This window comes from Podarcis raffonei, chromosome 17 (genome assembly GCF_027172205.1).
Source record: "Podarcis raffonei isolate rPodRaf1 chromosome 17, rPodRaf1.pri, whole genome shotgun sequence".
NCBI lineage: Eukaryota > Metazoa > Chordata > Lepidosauria > Squamata > Lacertidae > Podarcis > Podarcis raffonei.
Window position 1 is genome coordinate 38,552,553 of NC_070618.1, and position 25,816 is coordinate 38,578,368.

A 25,816-nucleotide genomic window follows, 5' to 3' on the forward strand; every position below is an offset into this window, starting at 1 on the left:
GCTGCAATGCAGAGAGGTATGTGAGTGATGGAGGAGCTCGATTTTGACAGTTCTAACCCTGGGTTCAAACCGCAAGCATTCAAAGCAGAGGTTGGGTAACTAGGCCCCAGGCAGACTTCAGGAGCCTGAGACATTTGTCGGAGCTGAAGATCTCTCCCAGCTGGAAGATAACATCTTGAGAATGTGACTGCATTTTATTCCCTTGGAGGCTCTAGCCTGCAAAGAGCCCTCAAGGGATGCCTGGGTTTGTCGGTGGTGGGGAGCAGAGCGCGGTCTAATGTTACGACATCCAAGACTCTTTGGAGCTGCCAAATGCAAGCTGGTTGCAGCTGTGTGTCCGTGTTTTGACCCAGGCCCCTTCCATGGGGCTTGGGTGTAAGTAAGGGCTGCTGCAGTTGCTAGAGAAGTGTGATGGGGGAATTGAATGCAAATGGGCACCAGGGTGGGGGGAGACCAGAGTCCCACCCACCAGCCCCACCTCCTTGCCAATGTGAGGATGGTAAGAAGCTGCTGGTTCCTTTAGCTCAATATTGTCTAGCCAGGGGTGGGGAATCTTTTTGACCAAACCCTGTGGGCAAACCTGTCAAAGTTGACCAGCAGGGGCGAAGGGAGATAGCGGTCAAATGCGATCGAACCCCCTGCACATTAGCTGATGTGCTAGAGTTCAGTCCCACTTTATGCAGGGAATCTAGCTGAGTCTTTACCTGACATCACATATGGTGTCAGGTGTGGGCAGGTGGGCATGGTTTGGGGAAATGGCCTGGTAGGACAGATTTTGCCCATGAGCCAGAGGTTCCCCACTCCTTGTCTGAACTGATGGGCAGTGACTCTCCAGAATTTTAGATAGGGCATCCCTGGAGACACTAGGATTTGAACTAGGGACCTGCATGCAGAGCAGATGCTCTTCCACCTGTGAACACTCCCAGTGGCAACCTATAAGGCAGCATTCCCAATTGTATTATCTTGCTTTTCCTCCAGGGTGCTCAGAATAGTGTGCATAGGAGTTGAATCCTCCTTTTTGTCTTCTATTATTTGGGAGTAAGACTGGGATAGTGACTGAGATCAGGTATATTCCATGTGCTTCATGGACCCAGTGGGCATTTGACCCTAGTAGCTCTCCCTGGGAGCCGCACTGAGACGTGTGATAAACATGATGTACAAGAACTCATTGGCTTATCTTCTGCAAGGTGAGGGCATGCTTGCATGATCTTCCTTGGTAATATGTAACTGGCAGGTATATGGGTTTTGTTTTGCTTTTTCTGTATGTTGTGAAGTTCCTTCCGCCCTCAACCACCACAATCTCTTCCCACAGAAGGACTTGAGGAACGTGTCAAGCAGAAGGACCTGGGTGATGGGGTGTATGGTTTTGAGTACTACCCCACAGTTCCTGGCAACTACACAGTCACAATCACTTGGGGTGGGCAGCATATCCCCCGCAGGTAAGAAGCATCTGAAAGAGAGGAGGGAGGGGATGCTTGCTGAGACGCAGGGAGATTAAAGGGTGCCTTGAATCTCTTCCTTGCCTTGATCCTTCTAGCATTCAATTTGATGGTCTCAGCTGTAGAGTTTTCATTTCATTTATATTTGAATAAAAATTTAGATACTACTTTTCAGTCCTAAATAGAGGTCCCCAAACACCTTATTTCTGAGGCCTTTTAGTATGTGCCCCCCTCCCCAGGGGAGGTCTGGAGGGCGGCAGCTTGAGAACAGCCCTTTTCGGTGGTGGCTCCCTGCTTGTGGAATTCTCTCCCCAGGGAGGCATTCCTGGTTACCCTCTCTATCAGTTTATGGCAACAGGCAAAAACTTTTATTTCCACCCATTTGTTGCATCTTCCTTGCTCATCTTCTAGACCTGTCTTTTTATATCTTATTGGTGTGTTTTTAGGTTTCTGATCTGGTTATGGTTTTTTATACTAGGTTGAAATCTTTGCTTTATAATTCACTTTGGTCCAGTTTCCATGAAAAAAGCAACTAACATGCTGTGAACCACCCTGGGAACTTTGGATCAAGGGTGGTGTATAAATTTAATAAATGTAAGAAATAAAATAAACAGACCATACAACTAAAATCCTAGGTAAAATACACTTAAAAACAGAGCAGATTGGGGCTTTGATTGCAATTAACCAACAGGAGAGCCGGCATGGCTTCCAGAGGGGGTGGAGATCTAGCGTTGGTGCAATAGGTCTCCTCTTCTGGGGGAATGAGTGTTCTCTTTCAGCCTGCAGACTTAGATGTTCCCGTGTTTTGCGCAATTCCCTGAGGGGTGAGAGGGGCAAACACAATCTGCTACTCAAGAGATTTATAACTAGGCAAACAGACTAGGTAGGACTTAATTAGGGACCTGTTGTATTTTTGGGGATGGGTGGCTGTCCAATCACAGCAATAGTGCACACGGCCTGACCAAGGCATTTGCTGCTTAAGTGGAGCAATTGATGACTCCGCCTCCAAGCCTAAGTGCTCAATCAGCCAAGCTGTTTTGGCACCGGAGGCAGAAAATCCCACAAGGGCCACTCCTTCTTTCCCTGGCAGTGTACAACTTAGCTGTAATAAATTAACCATTTGCAGTCCTTTTGTGACACACAAAACCAGCTGGCTCCTCAGTCTACCAAATGATAGGGCTGGCCTCCTGCAGCTTTCTTGTTCTGCAGTCTGATACCTCCTCATGTGACGCCTTGCAAGTGTGCTAGCTGCACTGCTGGAGCAAACAGGAGCAGGCAAGTTTCATTAGCAAATCGGCCTGTTAAAATAACCCATTTTATCTTAAGGTTGAGATCGAACATAAATGTTTTTTATTCTCCCCCACCTTTTTCTTTTTTTTTTAGCCCATTTGAGGTAAAAGTGGGAACGGAATGTACCAACCAGAAGGTGCGGGCCTGGGGGCCAGGCTTGGAAGGAGGCGTGGTTGGCAAGTCTGCTGATTTTGTGGTGGAAGCCATTGGTGATGACGTTGGCACACTAGGTAACCGGCAAAGTTGGGAGAGGAGCGGAAGTGGCTTGGCGTTTGTGGCATTGGTGTTTACGCAAACCGTAACTGACTTGGGGAATTCATTGTCACAGTGTGGTGGCCTCCTAGCTTAGATGGCTCCAAATCTCAAACAGATTTCTGAAGGACGTGCTTCTCAGTCAGCATTGGCGTTGACGCTAAATGGAGCCTCCAGGTTCCTGGACGGTATGACTTGGTGTTCAGGGAAAAGGGACAGTCAGGGAACCAGTAACATCCTTACCTGGGATCTCTTTGCCTGAGGAAGCCCACCTGCCCCTTCAGCTGCAGTTGCCTTGGGCAGTTTAAGGCCTTTGCTTAGGTGGAGCTTTGTTTAGCCACCTTTTTTACTTTTACCTTGTCTGTGTATTCAAAAATTGTTTAAATGACTTTCATTTGGTTCTAAGCAGCCTTCAGAACCCGTGTAGGATTAGTAGTCAGCCTTAGACACCAATATGCTATCAGTGTTTAAGCTAAATACAAGCATCTGCAGTCTTCAGGATAACGTAACTGTTGTTTAGTGGCTGGGATAGGCATTTCCGAGTGTTGGTTTAACTGTGAACTAATGCCTGGTTCTGCATGTGCTCCTGGCAGGCTTCTCTGTGGAGGGTCCCTCACAGGCCAAGATTGAGTGTGATGACAAGGGCGATGGCTCCTGCAATGTGCGCTATTGGCCCCAGGAGCCAGGCGAATATGCAGTCCATGTGCTCTGCAACAACGAAGACATCAAGCTCAGCCCCTTCATGGCGGAAATCAAAGCTGCTCCCAAGGACTTCTACCCAGAGAAGGTAAGTGTCTGCATGAAGGAGACTCCTTTGGGGATGGTGCATCCTGGCACTCTTGTGTGTCTATGTATAATGCTATGAGGGAAGCAGAACTGAGAACCAGTAACTGGCCCATGTTGGTGGCTTGAGAGCTCGTCACGACCACGTCTGTAGGAGTGTCTTGCCAACTGCTCTTCCTGGTGTGAGCATATGAATTGTTGGAAAGCTGATCTTGGCTGTAAAGGTTTTAGGCCTTATGACTGTGGAAGAGCTTGGGGTAGTTGGAGGTCACAGTTAAGGAAAGGGCTGAGTGGTGCTTCTGGTTGAGGAGTGGCAATGGTAGAAAAAGGTCTTCAAGCACATTGTCCATTTTGGCAAACTCAACTTTTATTTTGATTTGCTGTCAGCCAGTGGGGTTCTGCTGTCCTTCTCCCCACCACCAAGTGCTCCAGATGGGGATTGTGCAAGACTAGCTCAAGCTACATGGGAGTAGCATCCCCAAAAAACATTTCCAGCATGGAGTTGTGTGCTTGGCACAGCTCTCACAACCTCAAATGTTGTGTCCATGCTCCAGCCACTCCTGCTGAATGAAGGGACCCCCACCCACCATTTTTTAGCTGTAAACCTTATGATGACCAGTGCAGTGTGTTCTAACTGTGCAGAAGTTGCTTTGGAGTTCACACCTCTCTTCCAACCCCTCTCCAGGTCAAAGCCCATGGTCCAGGCTTGGAGAAAACGGGCGTTGCAGTCAACAAGCCAGCTGAGTTCACAGTAGATGCCAAGAGTGGTGGGAAGGCTCCTCTCAAGGTGCAAGTACAGGTGAGACTTGGCGCTTGTGCTACGGAGGGGGCATAGCTTTATCTTGTGCTGTCGCTATGAAGAATGGGAGAAGAGGCTTCCAGAATGCTGATCTTACCACAGAGGACTACTAAGGAAGTGTGCTGGATGCTAAGCTGCTCCTGTTTTTGTTTCTCCGTTTCAGGACTCTGAAGGATCCCCTGTGGATGTCTCTGTGAAGGACAATGGCAATGGCACCTACAGCTGCTCCTACCTGCCCAAGAAGCCCGTAAAGCACACAGCGATGGTGTCGTGGGGCGGAGTCAACATCCCCAACAGTCCCTACAGGGTTGGTGTTCTCTGTATTCCACCCTACCCCCAAATCACACTCTGAGAGCAAAGGACGGATGGATAGCTTAGTTGGTTAGAGCGTGGTGCTGATAACACTAAGGTTGTATATTCCTGCATTGCAGGGGGTTGGACTAGATAACCCTCAGAGACCCTTCCAACTTTGTGCTTCTTTGTGTTTTTCCCTTACCAAGTAGCTAAATAAACTTATGTCCCCTTGCAAGCAGATAGCTAGGTCAGGTGTAGACTATAGCTGTCTGTGTGCAGGGTCTTACTGGGCTGGTGTGCTTGTTGTGTAGATTTTTTAATTACTAATCACATGTTACATCACATTGTTTTTCCGTGTCTCACTCTAGGTCAACGTTGGCGCTGGCAGCCACCCCAACAAAGTGAAAGTGTATGGTCCTGGTGTGGCAAAGACTGGCCTGAAGGCTCACGAGCCAACCTACTTCACAGTGGACTGTGCAGAAGCCGGGCAGGGTGAGTCTAGAAGGGCTTCTGTCACCTGGAGTCCAGGCCAAGAAGCCCCAGGGCAGGACTGGTCATTCTGGAAGCACAGCTCTGATAAGCTGGTTGTCTTCTGTTGGTGCCCCCCCCCCAGCAGAGCTGGAGGGGGAAGCTCAGAGTGTGCTCCATTCTAGAGGGTAGACACTGTGTGCAGAACTGCAGGGGGCTTGCTCTGGTCCACTGCCCCAGAATGGAGACCATAAACAGTGGGCCTGCAACTTACACTCACGTTACATACACAATTGCAACCTACGCAGGTGGGTGAGAGAATAAATAAATGGAGAGCAGGGTAAACTTGCCAGTCGCCTACACTCTCCATTTGTTTAACCCCCCCCCGCCACTCAGCTGTTTTTTCTTGCTTACTGGGATCAGGGCAGGTCGCAGGAGGGCCCTGGGGTGCTCCCTTCCCAGAGCCCAGGATGCAGCCCTCTGCCTTGTTGAGGTGGTGGTTTCCTGACTTTGCACTACTTTTCTTTGTGTGCGGACAACTTCAACTGGAACCGAGCCCTTGGGCCAACTCTAATGAGCTTCACCAGGTCTTTGTCCCTGGCCTTACCACAGCCTCTACCTTTTAAAATAGCAAAACAAGAGTCTCTGTAACAAATTATGTCAGTTGAAACCCATTCACTTTCATCCTTTGAGGCCACAAAAGCTTATGCCATAATGAATTTGTCTGTCTGTCTAAAGTCTGTCAAAAGACTTCATTGTACTGTATTTGTTCCCAACAAGCTGGCGCAGCTACCCTTCTGTGTATTTTTTTACCTTTTTTGAGACTCCTCTAAAATATATCCCAGTGGCTCTAGCCTCCAATGGCTAAGTGGAGTGTCCATGTTGGAAGCACTGCTCTTCTGGCCCCATAAGCAGCTTGTGTCATTGTACATGTTGCCTACTATTGGGGAGAGAGGATGCTGCACTTCACATCAGAGTTTGTCTGCCGCATTGTGTGTTCTTCATATTCTGTTGGAGTGGCTGGAGCAACCCAGACAGATGGGTGGGCTTACAAGTAATTACAAGTGGTGGGGAATTGTCAGTTAAGTGGGAGTAGAGAAGAAACCTTTTCTTGCATAAAACGGCAATGAGAATATTTTTCATTGAAGGGGTTGCCCTTGGTCTCTCTCCCTCTTCTTCTGCTGACAGCTAAGGAAACAATAGACAAAGTTGTGCAATCTGTTCCTGCTCCCTCTGCAGAGATCAGCCGCTCCCTTCTTTATTGCCCAGTTCAGCAGATCCTTTTGTATCCTAATAGCTGTTGCTTGCTGCCTCATTTAATGTTTAAAAGCTTTGACCCTTCAGAGTTCCTGTCATTGGGAGGGCTCTCCAGGGCTACGTATCCTACAGTGCGGGGTGAGGGAGAAGTAAGGTGGAAAGCAAGGAGAAAGGGAAGAGCCATGCTTCTCCTGACCCCCAACACTCACTCACTCACTCTTGTGCTTGGACCAGTGGCATAGCGTTGGTTGCCGGCTCCTGTGGAGAGTGCTTGCCAGCCCAACCCTCACCACCAACGCCGCCACCAGAGCAAAGCAGGGCTGCCCTGAGATGCCTGCCTGCCTGCCTGCCTGCCCAGAGGGGATCCTGGCCAGGGGGGGATCCTTGGCGAGTGGAGAGAAGCACTGAGGTCAAAAATTGTGCGCCTGGGGCCATGGCACCCCTGGCACACTACACCCCTGGCTTGGGCCACACCAAACCATGGCTTTAAGGTCTCCAAACATGTTTTAAGGCTTCCAGGCTTCCAAACATCTGCTTTTGCTCCCTGCTCAGCATTTCACCTTCTAGCTACAGTGGCCTGCAAAAGTGGAGCAACAGCTCTCAACTGTGCCTTATCTGTTTCAATGTCAATGCTAAATAATAGCTGAACTTCCTTCACTGTTGTCTTGCGTTAGATCTGAGTCAGGCCACACTCTAATGCTGTTTAAGTGTGTCCCTGAACAGTCATTGGCAATGAGATGAGCAGTCCTTGTTTGTTTTTATCATCATTCTCTTTCCCTCAAGGCCTCTTCCCTGTTAGTTGTTGACTGCTCTTCTGTCCATGAGACACAACAAGGGCATTGTTGCATATGAAGCTAGAAGTGCCTTGAGTTATTTACCCACTCCATTGACATGTATGGCTTGCTAGATTTTCTTTGCTGTCATTTTGACAGTTGTGGTTTTCCCAAAGGGTTCTGGGCATTATAGTTTGGGGAGGATGCCAAGAAACCTATAGCCCTCCCTTGCAGAAATCACACCCCACACCCCAGCAAGCCTGGATGCTATAGGATTAAAACCAGTTGTTTCCCCCCCAGTTGAAGACAACTGACAGAATACTGGCCTCTGTTGGCAAACTGAAACCTGGTCATGAAGACTCTTCCTCTCTACTTCAGTGGACTCCTGAAACTACTTGGAATCACTTCCCATTGTGTTCAGTAGGGCTTACTCAGTAGGTCAAGGTTTCATAGTACTGCTGCCTTAGGTCATGATCTCACACTGCATCTCCGTCAGAGGCCAGGAATGTTTATGATGATTCCCTGCTCTCCACTCCAGCTGCAAACCTTTGGAGCCAGTCAGTAGCTAGGTGTTACTTGAGTACCCACATGTTGCCTTCAGTATTAGAGACCTGCTACACCAGGAACGCGGGTGGTGCTGTGGGTTAAACCACAGAGCCTAGGACTTGCCGATCAGAAGGTTGGTGGTTTGAATCCCCGCAATGGGTTGAGCTCCTGTTGCTTGGTCCCTGCTCTTGCCAACCTAGCAGTTCGAAAGCAGATCAAAGTGCAAGTAGATAAATAGGTACCATTCCGGCAGGAAGGTAAACAGTGTTTCCGTGCGCTGCTCTGGTTCACCAGAAGCGGCTTAGTCATGCTGGCCACGTGACCTGGAAGCTGTACGCCAGATCCCTCGGCCAATAAAGCGAGATGAGCGCCGCAACCCCAGAGTCGGCAACGACTGGACCTAATGGTCAGGGGTCCCTTTACCTTTACCCCAGGAACAGGGAACTCATGATCCTCCAGATCAGCAGGTCTCAACCTGTGGGTCCCCAGATGTTGTTGGACTACAACTCCCATCATCCCTGAGCTCTGACCTTGCTAACTAGGGGTGATGGGAGTTGTAGTTCAACAACATCTGGGGACCCACAGGTTGAGAAAGGCTGCTCCAGATGGTGGCGTTGGACTACAACTCCCATCTTCCCTGACCACTAGCTGTTTTGATTGGGGCTGATGGGCGTGGAAGTTAAATGCCATCTGGAGGGCCACAGGTTCCCCATCTCTGTGCTGCACCTTTGGGAAGGCCACAGTAAAGCAGCTGGGTTCCAGTTAAAGCTGTTGTCTCACTCCCACTTCTTACTTCTTAAAAGGTGACGTGAGCATCGGCATCAAGTGTGCACCAGGCGTTGTGGGCCCAGCAGAGGCAGACATAGACTTTGACATCATTCGGAATGACAATGACACCTTCACAGTCAAGTACACACCCCGCGGTGCTGGCAGCTACACCATTATGGTGCTTTTTGCTGACCAGGTAAGAGCTCCTCTTACTGCAGAAGGGTGGGGGTGGGGAGGAGGCAACAAGGGTGTAGGAAGCAGTGTTTTCACTTGCTTCATGTTCATCTGCAGGCCACCCCCACCAGCCCCATCAGAATCAAGGTGGATCCCTCACATGATGCCAGCAAAGTCAAGGCTGAGGGACCTGGACTCAACAGGAGTGGTGAGCTGGGGGACGCTCTGTAAATGGGGGTGAATTGGGGCTGAACTGTATGGCTGGGTATCGGGATCCTTGGAGCCTAAGTTAGAGGAAGGATGACTAAAATTCCCCCCAAAGGTACCTGTTTCTCTTAAAATTTGTGCAGGAGCTTTGAAGCTCCAACTCTTTAGACCCACTGATTCCCATACTTAGAAGTATGCATGACTGGATCCAGGACGGTGCTTGTGTTATGGACTGCCAAATAGTGGGGGCATGATTTATCAATCCTTGGTAGGATAGGGCTTTGTTAGTCCTCAGTACTCCTTGAGGAGCATTTCCTCCCCTCCCTCCCACACTGATAGGATCCTGCGAGTAACCAGGGATTATTGGGAATACTCCCAGGAGGTCACATGGTGGGGAAGGGGCTGTGGTTGGGTTACAGGCCTTCCTTCCTCTGCTGTCCAAAGTTTCTCCCAAGTTTATGAGGAGAGGGCATCTAAGGGCATTCTCTCTCCAGTGTTGTCCCATCTCTTAGGCAGAAATCCTCAACCACCCCTTTGGAAGTCAAGAGTGGATGGTGTGAGGAAGGAAATGAGAATACTGAGCCTCTAATATGGACAGCTGAAGGCACCTGACAAAAGCATTTTATTGAGTGTCCCAATTTGCAAAATCGGTAGAACTCAAACCTAGGCAAGAGGTGGCTTTGAGCGAATGGTTTGTGTCCTAAACTGGATGATTGGGGTGGGGGGATTCCGGTAAGCATTGTACCAAGGAGCTTATTAGAAAAGTTGTTTAACTTTCACCTCCCTTCACTACAGGTGTGGAGATAGGCAAACCAACCTACTTCACAGTCAACACAAAGGCAGCTGGCAAGGCTAAGCTGGATGTCCAGTTCACTGGCCCGGCCAAAGGAGAGGCTGTTAGAGACTCTGAAATAATTGACCACCATGACAACACTTATACTGTCAAATACACCCCTGTGCAGCAGGTGAGTGATGGGGAGGAGACATGGGATCTTAAGGGCTCTCTTATCCCTGAGGCAAGATTTCTTGGTCAGTAGCAGCCTTCATCCCAGAATACACAAAGCCGGCTAGGATCTGGCATCTTCAAACTCTAATAAGAGCAAGGAAAGAGGAACCTGGAGTGGCATCTTTAGGCAAATAGTGGCTTGCATGTAGGGTTGGTGTTCTAGCCTAGCCTTGTCCTGGATGTGCTGTATGCAAGGTCTTTTTTTTTTTCCTGCGGAGGAGCCCTTGCTAAGTGTCGGGAGGTGTTGCTGTCCAGATACAGGCTTGCAGTCTCAATTAAAGTAGGCTTTAGAATCTACTCAGGTTACAAACTAGATTTGGCTGTGGCTTGGAGTTGGCAGGATGAGGGCGGGAGAAGGCTGTCTCTTTATCACTCAAAAATGGTGTCTTTAAGGGATGACAGTCATGGTTCTTGACTTTCAGGGTAACATTGGAGTGAATGTTACATATGGAGGAGACCACATCCCCAAAAGCCCTTTCAGTGTGGGAGTTGCACCCACCCTGGACCTCGGCAAGATCAAGATCTCTGGACTTGGCGACAGTATGTATCCCAGTGACTTAAATGCTGGACACAGCAGTGCCTGTATCTGCTTTTTGCTAATCCTGGGAAAGGGTGATGAGCTACGTACAGTGTTGACCTCTAACCACTCTGCATCTAGCATTTATGGCATCATTATAGCATACTTTTGGCCAGCATGAGGGCTAGAAACCTGCTTCTAAAACAGGCATATGGATCTCCAGATTTTTGCAGCAGTAACAGGACGGGCTCTTTGTGAAGTCATCCTGGCTCTGGTTGCATCACTGCATGCCTCTATTATTTCATCTGTTCAAAATTTCAAGCTGCGGTCTTTCTTGGCTGGCATACCCAAAGAAAATGTCTTTAAAATGTAAAAGTCTTTGCTCATTAGAGTAAGCCTAATTTTATAAAAGCAGCACAAGAGTCAAATTTGGGAATAAGGTAAGATAGCTCTAGTAAAGGTATTGTGTTCCTACAAGTTACAATTTGATCTAAACCCACCCTTAAATTAGTTAGTCTCTGCCCCCCTCCTTTCAAATGAAGATTGAGTTGAACTAGTTCAGTCTTCCCCCAACTTGGTGTTTTCCAGATGTTTTCAACTACAATGTGCTTGGGGCGAACCATGTTGTAGTCCAAAACATCTGGAGGGCACCAGATGTGGAGGAGGTGATGCCTGAACTGTACAGCTGCTGTTTACACAACCCTTGTTGGGTTTCCTTTCTTTTTTAAAAAAAAATTCTTAAAAGGTAACCACCTAATAAAAAAATGATCTATCACACACTTAAAGGTCAACTCTGCTTCACTGTAGTCATTGGCTTGTCTGAAGTAGGTTGGCCATGTCAAGTTAATCCCTGAGGATTACAATACAGCCAGTGTTTGCAGCTGGCTGGTAAAGCCTTCTGGGATCAGACCAAGAGCTCATCTGTTCCAGCATCCCTTGGGAGGTTTTGGCCCCTGCAAAGCAGATTCAGGCAGCTCAGAAGAAATGTCCACATTGAGAAGTCTTGCATTAATAGGGTTTTGCAGGCCTGCAATTTTGCAGAGCAAATGTAGAATAGTTTTGCTCTGTTGCTTCCTGTCTTGGGTTTATGAGTTCCAGGAGGCATTGTCCTTCAAGCATACTCACTTTTGCAAATGTACTTTTACAGCCATAAAAACTAGAGTAGGACCTTTCCTGAGTCTTGGGGCCAAATCACATTGCACTTAAAACACAGAGTTCTGCCCAATATGGCGACAGCAGCACAACTAGCACTCCTGGTTCTCATCCGCATCCTCTCCCCCAGCAGCAACCCACCCATTAGAACTTGCCCTGGGGTTTCAGTCAGCTGCATTTTTGCCAACCCAGCTCCCATCATCCTCTTCACCAGCCTGTGATGTGAAGCGGCGACATCATAATTTTCTTTGTATGCTTCCCTCCTACAAAAAAATCAAAGCAGCTTTTGCAGCCTAGGAAACTGGAATGCATCTCAATCAGTTGTCACAAGAACAATTTCACGGCAAAAGAAAATCACAATGGCAAATATAATAATGTACAAAACCCGTAATTGCAGTGCTATAAATATAACAAGATTACATTAACACTACACCTCCTGACAATAGCAGAAATAACAAGGGGAGCTGGGCGGTTTCCCCTTGGTTCTAGCAAATTCAGCTCCCGTGGTGTTGCCTATTGTGGCAGGACTAGCAAGCCTGCTGCATGTTAAGGGTGAAGCTCAGTCCAATGGCCTTTTGAGTGGCAGCTGTGCGAGTCTGCAGAATGATTCTAAGCTATTGCAGCAGCATTCTCCTCCTGCCCATCTCCACCCTCCCCCTTGACACATTGCAGTTTCTGTGCTATGCATGTGTGTACATTCCTCCCCACACCATGTGGCAGAGCCTCCACACGATAAAAATCCCTGTCAACCCATCTGTGCTCCCAACATCAGCAAGCTTTAAACTGGTCTTGTGGAGTCTTGCCCCAACAAGATTGGGGGCATTTAGTCACACAGGCAATAATCTTCTACAACCCCCCCGGAAGGGTTTTGGGGTTCCATGGAGGTCAAACCATGATGGGAAAATTCCCCATTTTTAGATGCCTCCCAAGTGGCCTCTGGATTAGAAATCTTTGCTTCCTGGAGACCTGCCAGGGCCAAATGATTGGAAGCACTCCAAAGTCTTTGTTTTTTTCAGGAAACATTAGTCATGCCAGTATTTCTCCCTCCCCGCAACTTAACCCTAGCCACAAAAGTATTGTCACCTTCTCTAGGCCTTAGGAAGTGGTGCCATAAATCTGAGAAACTGCTATCTAGGAATCTAGTGGATGGTTCTGTCTTTGCAATTCTTAAGCCGCTCTCTATAGGGCAGGCAGAGCAGTGTACTTGGGGGTAGGAATACTTGGCCTGGAAGAGGAGGGTCTTTCCCCTCCTTTTTTAATTCAAAGGGCCAAATACACTTAAGATCTGACACAAACATGCACACGTATGTATACCCCCACTCTACCCCCCGCACATTGTTTTTTGCAGAAGTGGAAGTGGGCAAGGACCAGGAGTTCACCGTCAAGTCCAAGGGGGCTGGTGGCCAAGGCAAGGTGGCTGCCAAGATCACAGGCCCCTCCAGCAAGCCTGTGCCCTGCAAGGTGGAGCCAGGCCTCAGCTCTGACAACAGTGTGGTGAAGTTCATCCCCCGGGAAGAGGGGCCTTATGAAGTAGACGTGACCTATGATGGTGTGCCAGTCCCAGGCAGCCCCTTCCCTGTGGAGGCTGTACCTCCCACCAACCCATCCAAGGTAGGAGCTCCTCACACACACACACACCCCAGTTAACATGGCAGAGGGATTGGGCCTTGTTGGCTGATTCATAGTCTCTGTGTGGAGGTGCAGAACAGCCGTCTGCTTGCCACCTCCTGTGTTCTAGAACTCTGGGCGGTTTCTTGCAGCATGTATGTGGTGGTGGTCTCATGGGGCATGCACAGAGTGCCCTGTTTTTGAAGTGCCTTTCCTCACCGAATTTGTTTTGTCCTAAATCTTGACTTTTCTTTCTTCCTGTCTCAAACCTTCCATTCTTGTAACTTCACAGTACAATAACATTCTGACCTAGCTAGTGAGCTCTAGCCATTTCATGTACTTAAACCAAGCCAAGTGGGCCTGGTTAGGGGGCATACGGAGGCCCTGTGGGCAGGAAACCACTATTATGCAGACAGCAAGCCCTTAAAAGTCTAGATTAATCTGATGGTGTGGATGTTGGTTCTTCCAGTGGGTGGGGGGCTTAAATATTTGTGTGTGTGCACGTGCCTAATAAAGAGTATGTGTGGCCATAGTAGGAGAGACGTATCCTCTCCCTGGGCAAATTAGTGCTTGAGTTTCCCAAAAAAACCCCAAAACCTGAATGCCCTTAATTCTTCTTTCCTGAAAAGGAGGGCTTGTCTAGTACTGCAGACTTGAGTCGAGGTGGGGGCTGTACTGACGAATTTCTGGGTGGGGGAGCATGTTCTCCTCCATATGTTGTAAGACTCCAAGTCCTATCATCCCTGACCATTGGCCATGCTGGCTGCTGGGACTGCTAGGAGCTGGGAGTGAAATGGCACCTGGAAGAGGGGCCCCGGTCCCCCATCCTCCCTGGACTAGAGCCTTCTCATCGCTGTGTTAATTTGTCTCTGGATACTTGCCGCTGTAGATGGAGATCTGCACACATCTCCATGAACTCAGTCACTCAGAGCCCTGCATAGATCTGAAGGGGCAAGTTGACCATTTATAAAGCATTTATCTTCATCTGGGTGCAGCAAAAAGTCACCTTTTGAAGGTGGGAGGGTTTGTCTTGATAAATCCTTTTTATTTAAAGGTCTTGTTTGATGGGACAAAGTGACCATGAAGCATTCTTCTTCTGTCTTCTCTTTCCTTGTTCCCCCTGCCCTTGGCCTGTCCCAGGTGAAGGCCTATGGACCAGGCCTGAAGGGTGGCTTGGCTGGCGCTCCTGCCCCCTTTACCATAGATACCAAAGGGGCTGGCAACGGAGGCCTTGGCCTGACTGTGGAGGGCCCTTGTGAGGCCAAGATCGAGTGCCTGGACAATGGAGATGGCACCTGCTCTGTCTCGTACCTGCCCACGGAGCCTGGCGAATACAACATCAACATCCTCTTTGCTGACACCCATGTGCCGGGCTCTCCCTTCAAAGCCCAGGTGTTGCCTGGCTTTGATCCGTCCAAAGTGAAGTGTTCTGGGCCAGGGTTGGAGCACGCCACAGTCGGGCAGGCGGGAGAGTTCAGCGTGGACTGCTCCAGCGCCGGCAGCGCAGAGCTCACCATTGAGATCATTTCGGAAAGCGGCACACAGGCTGAGGTCCACGTGCGGGATAATGGCGATGGCACCTACACTATCACTTACATCCCTCTCTGCCCGGGTGTCTACACCATCACAATCAAATACGGTGGGCAGCCTGTGCCAAACTTCCCCAGCAAGCTCAACGTGGAACCAGCTGTGGACACGTCTGGAGTTAAAGTCTACGGGCCCGGAGTGGAAGGCAAAGGTGAGGCTGGCTGGGCCATCCCCTCGGAAGAGTGTCCCAGTGGGAGTTGGCATTGAGTAGTCTGCAGCCTGTCCTAGGAAGTTTATGGCTTGGGTTTGGAGAGGGGAAAGGGAATTGCTGTGACAAATTTGTGCCAGCCTAATTTGAATTTACATGATTTGCCTGAGCTGCAGGAGGAAAACATAATTGCCTGTCTGTATTTTTGGGAATAAATTTGTTTCCCCCTAGTTATAGGGCAGAGGCATTGGAAGTTTCAAACAACCCTCTTGGGGCTTCCTTAAGACTTCACCAGGTGTTATCCTTATAGAAATTTTCGTCATAGACAGAAGGGGTAGAAAGTCAAACCTGTTATATGCTGGTGACAAGTGGGCACAGTATGCTGGTAAACCATTTTGTCCTGAGCCTGGGGCTTCATAATAAGGGGCTTGGAGGTGTAGGCTGGGGAGGAGAGTAATGGGGGGTGAAGACCCTTCAGCTCAAGCTTTGCTGTGATGGTCTCCATCTTGACTGAGGATGTCTTATTTGGCCTGGGGATACTTCTGGTGATGGGTGCAAACACCTTGGGGCTTTGGCTCAGGCCAACATTCCAGATTACTTTCCCAGGTGATGCTGGATACAGTGCAGGGCCTCGGGTCATTCATGAAACAGGATGCAAAATGAGACTGGGTTGGGAGAGTCCTGTTGTGCAGCCTCCTTCCGTATTCTGTGACTTCTGACCCTGCTTGTGCTCACCAGGTGTGTTCCGTGAAGCCACCACAGAGTTCAGCGTAGATGCACGAGCCCTGACTAAGGCTGGAGGCCCTCACGTCAAGACGAGAGTCTCCAATCCCTCAGGAAACCTGACCGAGAGCTATGTGCGTGATAATGGGGATGGGACCTACAATGTGGAGTACACTCCATATGAAGATGGTGAGAGAGCTGTGCAGCGGCAGGGAGGAGTGTTCATGATATGGGGAGCCCCCTTGGTACTGATGGTGCAGACCCTAATGGAGGGGCTGTGGATTTCCAAGATCCTCTTCAACGCTTGCCTCACAAGCCTGCCCTTTTTGCTTTGAAAATGTGCCCAGTTTCATGGCCAATTAAAGCTGTTGTTCAGTCTTCAGTGTTGGCCACCTGAAACTTCTGGCCCTACCATTGGGCAAGATGAGGTGACCTCCTTTTTGGAAACTGTGGAGAGTGAAAATGTGTGTGTAGCATGCACACATGCTCTTTAATCATGACTGTTAAGCATGTGCTCCATCAAACATTTTTGCCTCATATATCAAAATGTCTTGGGTTGCTTGAGCCTGGGCATTAAGGGAATAGTGCCAGAGGTGTGAGCTTGGCTGCTACCAGACTGCACACACCTGAGGTCACAGGAGGGCTTCCGCAATGCATAGGCTTTGAAGTTCGAGGCATAGCACCCAAGAGCTCCAGCTTTCCCCCTTCTTCCTCTTCAGGTGTCCACTCTATTGATGTGACTTACAACGGCAGCCCTGTGCCAAGCAGCCCCTTCCGGGTGCCAGTAACAGAAGGATGTGACCCCACAAGGGTTCGAGTGCATGGTCCTGGCATCCAAAGTGGGACCACCAACAAGCCCAACAAATTCACGGTGGAGACCAGGTAAAACTGGAGAGAGACCAAGGAGGATTGCTTTGCAAAGGGGCCTGAGAAGGGCATCGCCTCCTGGTTCCGGCAGCCGGCCTGGTCTGCTCCCTTGGGAGGTGCAGCCCAGCCCTCAAAAGAAGCTGTGCTAATCTGGAATGGGCAGGAAGGAGGTCATCTGCCACCCTCTAATGGATCACCTTGGTGACTGCTAGGAATCTTGCAGGAGTGCTGGGCTTTAAAATGCAATAGCAAAAAGTAAATTAAAAGTTTCGTGCTTTTTATAATATTGCAGGCAAAGCACCTTTAGTAAAGGTTTCATTCTTTTAGTGTTTTGAATCTTAGTTGCTTTTATGTGATAAGTGACAAATGTAATAAATGTGAAAGGCATCTCTTTAATGAGATGAGATCCTGGCCAGCTTTTTGCGGTCATAGTAATGCAGCACTGAGCTAGTTAGAGAAGCAGCCTGGAAAATGAAGTCGGCTCCTAGCAGTAGCACTTGTAAAGGTGGGGAGAACATAAGAAAAAATGCTCTCTCCATTGGGATTCCTTTGCTTTGCATCGAATCTGCTTCCTTCAGGTCCCAAAGATTGGTGAGAAAGTGTGTTAAAAGTATAAGCAGGAAAACATGGTTGGAAGGTCAGATAAGACTAGGCAGGCTGTGGTCTGATCCAGCCACCCAGGCAAAACAAGATAGCATACTTAAGCTACAACTAATCCTTAAGGCAACCAAAATGGTTTCTTGCTCTGTGAATTTTAAATTTTAAAATGCATTGGCCTGTGGGGATTTTAGCTTTTTAAGAGTTCACACAAGATTCATTGGCCCACCCCAGAACTGTTCTTAATAGAAGCACTTCCACTTCGCTTCTAAGTTGCTTGAACAGGAGCTTCCTAGGTCACTTCCTCGATCTTCTTTGCCTGAGGCAATGAGTCTGTGGCAACTCCCAACTATCACAGGCTTTGATTTGTTGATCAATTGGGGCCTTTTAGAGTCAAAACTGGTTTCTTCTTCTACAGGGGTGCTGGTTCTGGTGGACTGGGCCTAGCTGTTGAAGGTCCCTCTGAAGCAAAGATGTCATGCACTGACAACAAAGATGGCAGCTGTTCTGTGGAATACATTCCCTATGAACCTGGCACCTACAACCTCAACGTCACTTATGGTGGCCACCAAGTGCCAGGTACCGATTGGGGCTGCGTTGTGTGTGTGGCAGTGGTAGGCAGGAAGTGGCATGGGGCAACTGATTTATAGGTTGGTGATGGTGGTATCTTCTGTCGCTCTTGGCATACATGGCCCTAGAGAGGGAGAGGGAGCCTCTGGCCCATGGTCCTAATGAGGCCTGGCAGGAGTCCTAATTTGGCCCACAATAGTTTCCCCTGAGTCCTGCCCACCTGCCATCATACAGCATTTGGTGTGAAGGCAGGTAAAGATGCGGCTTCCTGCCTAAAGTGGGATTTGACTGAATTGCTGTTGGGGATTGCAATGTTTTGTGCCTTTGGCCAAGTGCTTTGATTTTGCACTGCCTGGGCAAAGGAAACACATTGCCAGCTGCCATGGTGACATCAGGTGATTGACACCTGGGTGGCCCTGTGCACCTGCCAAAATGGCTGACAAGGTCTGGGTGACCTAGGGATCTGGTTCACTAACCGGAAAAGATTGCTCTTCCCTTGGCTCCACAATTCAATTGTTGCTCTTGATTTTTCACCACTTTGGTGTTTTCTATGTTGTGGGCAGGGCACTGGTGGAAATTTAGGCTGCCTTTCTAGCCAAAAGAGAGGCATATAGTCCCATTAGGCTCTCCTGGTACCTAAATAACGAAAGCAAGATTTCAAGCTGCCCAAGGTTCCTTGGCCTAAATATTCTGCAAAACTAGTTTATATCCATCTCTGTTTTGCGTTCTTGGTGCACTTCGTCAGCTCCCCTCTGAGCAATCTCCAGCAAAGCAGGAGTGGGCTGGGCAAACAGGATGGTGTAATGCTTAGTGTGGGATCAGAGGCTGCGGACCGTAGGGCATGCCACGTAGGGTGGGGGACCTGTGACTCCCCAACTCCCATCATTGCTGAGCATTGGTCATCCTGCCTGTGGCCCTTCCAGCTCTACAATTCTATGGTTTTATGATTGTATGCTTCACTTGAGTCCCCTGGAAGATCAAAGAGACAGGCAATTGGATTGCAAATAGGACTTGCTGGTTAGGAATTCCACGAGTAAAGTTGGCCTCCTGAAACATAAGCATGGGTGGGACTCAAAAGCAAGAGACTTCTTTTAAAACTGCATTTGATGTAAGGAGTGTGTGCTTTACCTGAAACCCTGAAGTGGTTTCTGGGCTCAAATCCAACTTTTTTCATCGCCTTCTCTCTGTCTCTCTGCATAGGGAGCCCCTTCAAAGTGCCTGTGCATGATGTGATAGATTCATCTAAAGTTAAATGTTCAGGCCCTGGCCTGACTCCAGGTGTTGTCAGAGCCAATGTCCCCCAGTCCTTCACGGTTGACACCAGCAAGGCAGGTGTGGCACCCCTCCAGGTCAAAGTTCAGGGCCCTAAAGGTAAGCAAATTTCGGCTTGACTAGACCAGTAGTGCCTTCCTGGGGCTTGGCCCTTCTCTCACCTGTTGAACTCTTTCTGCAGGAGTGGTGGAGCCTGTAGATGTGGTGGACAATGCTGACGGGACTCAGACCGCGAGTTACGTGCCAAGCCGGGAAGGCCCATACAGCATTGCTGTGCACTATGGAGATGAGGAGGTGCCCCGCAGGTATGGGTTGGCGCTGTAGGCCAGAGGGAAGACAGTGAGACTCAGAAGCCTCCTTAGGACAGAAGCTTGCTACACGGAACTTTGACATTCATAAGGAAGCTTCTAGCCTCTCTGAGCCAAGGCAGAGACTCTTAATAGTGATGGCTGCTTTTTGACGTTTCCAAAGCTTCAGATGATTTCACCATTTACTAGAAATCCAGAGTGTTTGTAAACCCAGCACTTGAGAATCTGAGGCTTGGGGACTTACCTCTCAGGATAATGTTTTTAAAGTTTCATTGAACACGTTGGGCAAGTTGTTTGAGAGAGGGCCTCTGCAAATCTATTAAAGACTCCCATGTAATCAGTGTTGGAAGCAAATCCTTATGCCACAGATCTTTTTGTCTCTTGCTGTTGACTGGCAAATTGTGTTAGAGCAAAAACTGGCACAAGACTTGAAAGCTTTTCCTGGAACACTGAGCCCAGTGTACAATGTCTTACACTTACCAGTTGTTTCTGCTGAATGTGCTGTCCTGTCAATGGGAACTTCTCCTTGGTAGAGGATTCCATCAGGCTGCAGTGGCCTCAGATTGGTATATAATGCCTTTATTCTGTGCAAGAGAAAGATGAGTGACCCTTAATGATCCTGTGGGGGAACACCTGTGCACCCTGGAATTGAGGGATGGGGGTGTGGTCATTTCTGTCAGTTGCCTAACATTAACAGAGGCACTTCTCTCCCTCCCTCTTTTATATGCTCACAGTCCTTTCAAGGTTAAGGTTCTTCCCACACATGATGCCAGCAAGGTAAAGGCTAGTGGCCCAGGGCTGAACACAACAGGTGTGCCAGCCAGCCTGCCTGTGGAGTTCACAATTGATGCCAAGGATGCTGGAGAGGGCTTGCTGGCCGTCCAGATCACTGTAAGTGGAACAATGTCCGAAGGAGAGATGAATGCAGGTTGGGGGTTATTGTGAGAAGGCCTTCAGGGCACAGGGGTCGGTTCCACGGTAGATACTTGGGGGAGAAATCAATGGGAGATGATGTGGAAAAGACTGGGACAAGTCTGAAGGTACACATAAGCTGCAGTCAGGTGGACTGCGAGCTCCTTCATTCAGTCATGTGGTGGCACTGCCTTGTGGCAACATCCTCACTGATTTCTATAAGCCCTATGGTTGCATAGCCATACTTGCTGTCTTGTACAGGAGTGGGAGCTTTGATAACATTTCCAAATGGCAGAAAACGCTGCCTTGTTCATTTTCCAGAGCTTTCTGCCCTTGACTCAGGCTACCCTTCTCATCCTATACTTAGAAGGGCCACCAACTCTGCACTTGGTGAGAGTCTGCTTGACTCCTGAGTACCCCACTGCAGCAAGACAGTAGATTTCAGTACTCCTTTTGAACCAGAGGTCTATAGTGGTGGCAAGCCTTAAGCTGAGCTTGCATCTAAAGCATAACAAGGGTGTTGTGTAGGTCACTGACCAATTTCACAACTCCTCCTTGGTAATCCCAGTTTATTCATGCCTTGCTCAGGCCCCCCCCCCTTTAAACATAACATGTCCTTTCAGTGCTTTCCTATGTAACAGCAAGAAATGCTCGTGGTGGCAGCTGTCCTTCTTGTGCCATACTGGGTTCAAGTGGGTTTTCACTCCTACAGATTCCTGTCAGATTCTCATGACCATAACAACTTGGGGCAGGGACCTAGGTTTTGAATGGCTGCTGCAGTTGCCACCTCTTAACTGAAATGCTTGCCTTCCTTCCTGGGCTGTGCCGTGGCCAGGATCCTGAGGGCAAGCCCAAGAAAGCCACCATCCGTGACAACCAAGATGGCACCTACACTGTGTCGTATGTCCCAGACATGACCGGCCGGTACACTATCCTCATCAAATACGGTGGGGATGAGATCCCCTACTCGCCGTACCGCATCCGGGCCCTGCCCACTGGCGACGCCAGCAAGTGCACCGTCACAGGTGAGCGCTCCTCCCAGGTGAGGGTCCTGTGGAGGGGGAGGGCTGCTGGAGGGTGGGGCGAGCCACGCTAAAATAATGCCACGCCCTCCCACCACATCGACTGCTTTTTGCCGGGCACATCCGGCCACACCGCTCACCCACTGTGGGGAGGGAAATGCCACATTGCCTACGTTCTCCTGTGTTTTATTTTAATTGTGCACTGTTCCGTGTGATTCTTGTCTCACTCTGATTACCCTTGCTCTTTGCCCTTTCACCTCAGTGTCGATTGGAGGTCATGGGCTAGGTAAGCAGCTTGCTGATGGCTTCCTTCCCCCACCCCAAGTCTGCCTGCCTGCTTGCCTGCTCTCGCTGCTTCCTTTTCCGCTGCATGGTCTCACACTGGCATTGGGCTCCACCTCTGCCCCAGGTCAGAGAGGGGAGGGCAAACCCCTGCCCAAAGGGCTGGTTGGAATATTCCATCTGGAAGGGACCTCTGGTTCTCAAAGCAGGTGCCTGCTGAAAACTGGGTCAGTTGCTGATATAAAACTTCACAGAACCTGGATAAAAGCTGCCATTTCCCTGGTTAGGCTATAAAAGATGCATATGTATTCCTTGGTCTGTTAAAACCTTGCCAGGACCAAAATGATCAGGCAGGCGCTTAAAGTGCAGTGCCACTGATTAGTCAGTTAAAGCTTCTGGTTCAGGGACTGGGGGAGCGGGGGAGGCTGTGGCACTTGCAGTGGTGCACCTCCTCCCAGGCATAGCCAGCATGGCCCAGTGGTCAGGGATGATGAGAATTGTAGTCCCTATATCTGAAGGGACACAGCCCTGCTTTAGTTGTTGTTTTGGGCTTTAAAAAAAATTATCTCCCCTGCACTTGCTGCTAAACAAGAACTGTTTTCAGTTGCTCCCTTTGATACCTGTTCCACTTTCAGCAAACATGTGATGAGTTTGAATGATAGGACTTGTGCCAGCATAAGGAATGCCAGCTTTACAAGTAGCGCACGTGAAGGCAGTTGGGGCCTGTACTTTGTCTTAACCCATTATGGACTATTGAAATCAGTAGTGGCTCTTCAGGGTCCCAGGCAGAGGCCTTTTGCAGACCTGCTAGAGAAGCTGTTCCTTGAAGCAAAGATGCTAGGGGTCAAAACAGGGTCCTTCCTTTCTTTTTCATTTTTCAGTTTTTTACTTGCAGAGATGAGCCACTAGTTTGCCTCTGCTAGAACATATTCACTTTTTGCTTCTTCCAGCAAGATAGGATTGCTGTGAACTAAGCCTCTGCTTCAGAGGCAGAAAAGAGACAACTTTTGGGGAGGGGGAGGGAGAGCTGGAAGCCGTTCATTTTCTCCAACCCTGGCCATTGATATGAAGCAAGGAGGTGGATCTGAATGTTAGTGGTGGGTTGGATTATGGCTGTCATGGTACATTTCCCCCTTCCACCCCCTTCTCTCCACCCTCCCTGCCTCCCCAAATAGTCCTCTCCTACCCTTTGCCTCCCTCTCCATCTTCCATCTCCTGCTGTGCTTGCCTAATGAGGGGCGTGAGCTTGTGAATCAGGAAATGGATCAGGTACATGCATGTTTCTTAACTCTGTGGGGAAGGCTTCTGTCTACAGGCAGGCATGTTGCAAGCATTGTGGTGGCTCAGGTGACCACCGAAGTTTGTGGGAGTCCTGTTTACGTTGTCTTGGCTTTCCACAAGAAGTGTGCTTCAGGGGTCTGTATCAGGCACGTGAACGGATTTTGTTTGCCACATTTCTATACTGTCAAATAGCTTGAAAACTCTGAGCAGTTCACAAGAATAAGAGGCTAAAACTGTAACACAAAAAAATCTAAAACAACTACAGAATAAAGTATTATTATTATTATTATTTATACTCTGCCCTCCCCAGCCAAGACCGGGCTCAGGGCGGCTAACACCAAGTATAAAACAATTGATTAAAATACAACTTAAAAGCAAGATTAAAATACAACATTAAAATGCAGCCTCATTTCAGTAGAAACTCAAATCAAAAACTTTTTTGGGGATGAAAATGTTATCAAACCAAAGCAAAAGCAACAGAGAAGCAACACTAACTTTAAATGCAAAGGCCCTGGGAGCATTGAAATGTCTTTTCCTATCATCCAAAAGATCAGTGCAGGGGCCAGGCGAGTCTTTTTGGAGAGGGCATTCCGCAGCCTAGGTGCCCCCACTGGAAAGGCCATCGGGGTGAATTCCTGGCAGCAGCTTCAGACCAGGGAAACTGAGAAGTGGTTGCCATCTTCAGGGAAGCTAGGTTCCCCACTCCAAGTGTAAGGGGGAAATAACACCTCATGGTCTTCCTAAGTAGATTAGAGGAGTCATAAGCTGCAGATAGAGCCCGAGACCACAGTGAAGAAACATCATTATTTATTCAATTTATATACTGTCCTTTATTAATGACACATTACAGAACATCAGTGATAAAAACATAATAAAAAGCATACTGGCAGACAGCCTAATAATAAAATAGTCATCATAATAACAGTCCTTCCCTTCCACATTTTCCAAGCTGTGGGCCATAGCCATAGGCCTGGGTAAAGAGGAATGTTTTTGCCTGGTGCCTAAACATGCACTATTTCATCTCTCTCTCTCCCCCCCCCCCCGCACTTGCACCCTCTGTGCAGCTTGACAGGCAAACTGGTAGTCCACTGCTTGTCTTTGCTATCCAGAGGGCTTAGGAGTCAAATTTGCCTGGACATAAATCTAAACATTTCCCCTTCCCAGCACTCATTCCCAAAAACACTCTCTCATAGCCAGCACTAGGGGCCCAGTTTTTATTGCTGTGTGTGTAGCTCTGATCATGATTTGCCATTTTACAATAGGAACCTAAGCCAACAATACAAATCTTGATTCAGCTTGAACTTGATGTTGATGTGATGGGGCGGGGGGGGGGAGAACCCAAACATAATATTTACAGCAGCTTCTCTGTTTGTTAACAGTGTTGTTGCTTTTGGAAATCTCTTTAAGCCAGAGCCCTCTCTGTAAGAAGGATTAACCCACTGTGGTGCCTTCCAGATCTTGTTGGGCAAACTCCCATTGGCTCCAGTTTCTGTGGCCATTGGTCAGGTAGGATGGGAGCTCGAGGGCACCATGTTGGCTGCCTCATGTTGGCTGCCTTTAAGCTAGTTTGAAAGTCTGTGGCTCAAAATCTCCTCTTGTGCTTTGATTGCATAGGGTTCGTTCTTCAGTGAAAACAAGCACTTCCTTGGCATTGGCCAACCCCTAGTTACCCAAAGCTGTAACATCCCTTGCTTTATGAACAACCAATGCTGCTGCTGCTGGGGTCCAATCATGGCTTTAGTTGCCTTAACTCCATCTTGCTTTAGTCCTTTTTTAAAAATGTGATGTTATCTGACTGTTTCCTTGGGGGGCTTGGTGTCAGATGGCAAGAGTTGGGTCTGATCCAGCTCCCAGCCTCCTGTGCAAGCTGGAAGGGTTTTTTAACCCCCACCTCAACACAATTGGCATGGGGGGCTCTGACAGCCTCTCCTCTGCACCTCAACCACCTTCTCCCTTGCATGAGCACATCTGAAAATGGGAGTGAGCCACTGAGGTGCATTGGAGAAGAGTGTCTGGTAGATAGTGGTGGGTGGGTGGGTAACATATCTTGGCTGAGTTCTAAACATTGTCCTGCCGAAAACTTAACTGCTGACCAAGCTTTGGTATTGGCTGGAACAGCCATCATTTTGAGCCAATTGTGGTGTCTGCAAATGCAGGCCTCTCATGTGAATGCAGGTATTCCTGGAAAGAGCTTGCGTGAGGTGCACCAGCAAGTGTGAACTGGCCCTAGTGTTCCAGCCTGTGTTTTCCTACTTGCAGAGTTTCCTTTCATTCTCTGTCATCCATTGTAAAAGCCTTTGGCTTTATACAATAAAACTGATCACTTGTACTTGCAACTGAATGGGTGAATATAGTCCATTGGTAAGGTGCTCTGTTTTGACCTACAGTGGCTTAATTCATCTGTGCAATATTGGTCCCCCCACAATTTGGTCAACCTGCCCTCTGTCTCAAAGTCCGCATGAGGCCATGTCAGCTGGTATAAGAGGCTGGGAGCTTAGGGAGACCCATGGTGCATGATGGGAAGGAGCTGGGAATTGGACTCAAGTTCTCCATTCCTCATTGGCTTTCCCTTCTGCCAGGAGCCGGCATTGGGCCCACCATCCAAATTGGTGAGGAGACGGTGATCACGGTGGATGCCAAGGCTGCCGGGAAGGGCAAGGTGACTTGCACAGTATGCACTCCTGATGGCACAGAGGTGGACGTGGATGTGGTGGAAAATGAGGATGGCACCTTTGACATCTTCTACACGGCGCCCCAACCAGGCAAATATGTCATCTGTGTGCGCTTCGGAGGAGAGCACATTCCCAACAGTCCTTTCCAGGTTACGGTGAGTCTTGGGGTGACCAGGGAGCAGTATGTGGCGAGAGGTGTCTGGTTCAGCAAAGGGTTTAATGCCTAATGTGATTGTGGCTAG

At 48.8% G+C, this 25,816-nt stretch overlaps 1 protein-coding gene across 4 annotated transcripts in view; it reads left to right on the forward strand.

Moving 5' to 3' along the window:
• FLNA (filamin A) overlaps positions 1-25,816 on the forward strand; it is a 72,269-nt gene that overhangs the window by 16,140 nt on the left and 30,313 nt on the right. For 2 of the 4 annotated variants that reach the window (XM_053371513.1, XM_053371515.1), the window contains exons 10-30: positions 1,313-1,439; positions 2,823-2,959; positions 3,575-3,768; positions 4,450-4,563; positions 4,727-4,870; positions 5,226-5,349; positions 8,705-8,865; positions 8,961-9,051; positions 9,846-10,015; positions 10,479-10,596; positions 13,074-13,336; positions 14,474-15,071; positions 15,807-15,980; positions 16,511-16,673; positions 17,674-17,834; positions 19,026-19,196; positions 19,279-19,402; positions 20,140-20,296; positions 21,153-21,342; positions 21,602-21,625; positions 25,482-25,729. In XM_053371513.1, the coding sequence (XP_053227488.1) occupies positions 1,313-1,439; positions 2,823-2,959; positions 3,575-3,768; positions 4,450-4,563; positions 4,727-4,870; positions 5,226-5,349; positions 8,705-8,865; positions 8,961-9,051; positions 9,846-10,015; positions 10,479-10,596; positions 13,074-13,336; positions 14,474-15,071; positions 15,807-15,980; positions 16,511-16,673; positions 17,674-17,834; positions 19,026-19,196; positions 19,279-19,402; positions 20,140-20,296; positions 21,153-21,342; positions 21,602-21,625; positions 25,482-25,729 (3,653 nt within the window). The remainder of the gene's footprint in view (positions 1-1,312; positions 1,440-2,822; positions 2,960-3,574; positions 3,769-4,449; positions 4,564-4,726; positions 4,871-5,225; positions 5,350-8,704; positions 8,866-8,960; positions 9,052-9,845; positions 10,016-10,478; positions 10,597-13,073; positions 13,337-14,473; positions 15,072-15,806; positions 15,981-16,510; positions 16,674-17,673; positions 17,835-19,025; positions 19,197-19,278; positions 19,403-20,139; positions 20,297-21,152; positions 21,343-21,601; positions 21,626-25,481; positions 25,730-25,816) is intronic. The other 2 variants (XM_053371514.1, XM_053371516.1) reach the window with 1 other exon arrangement.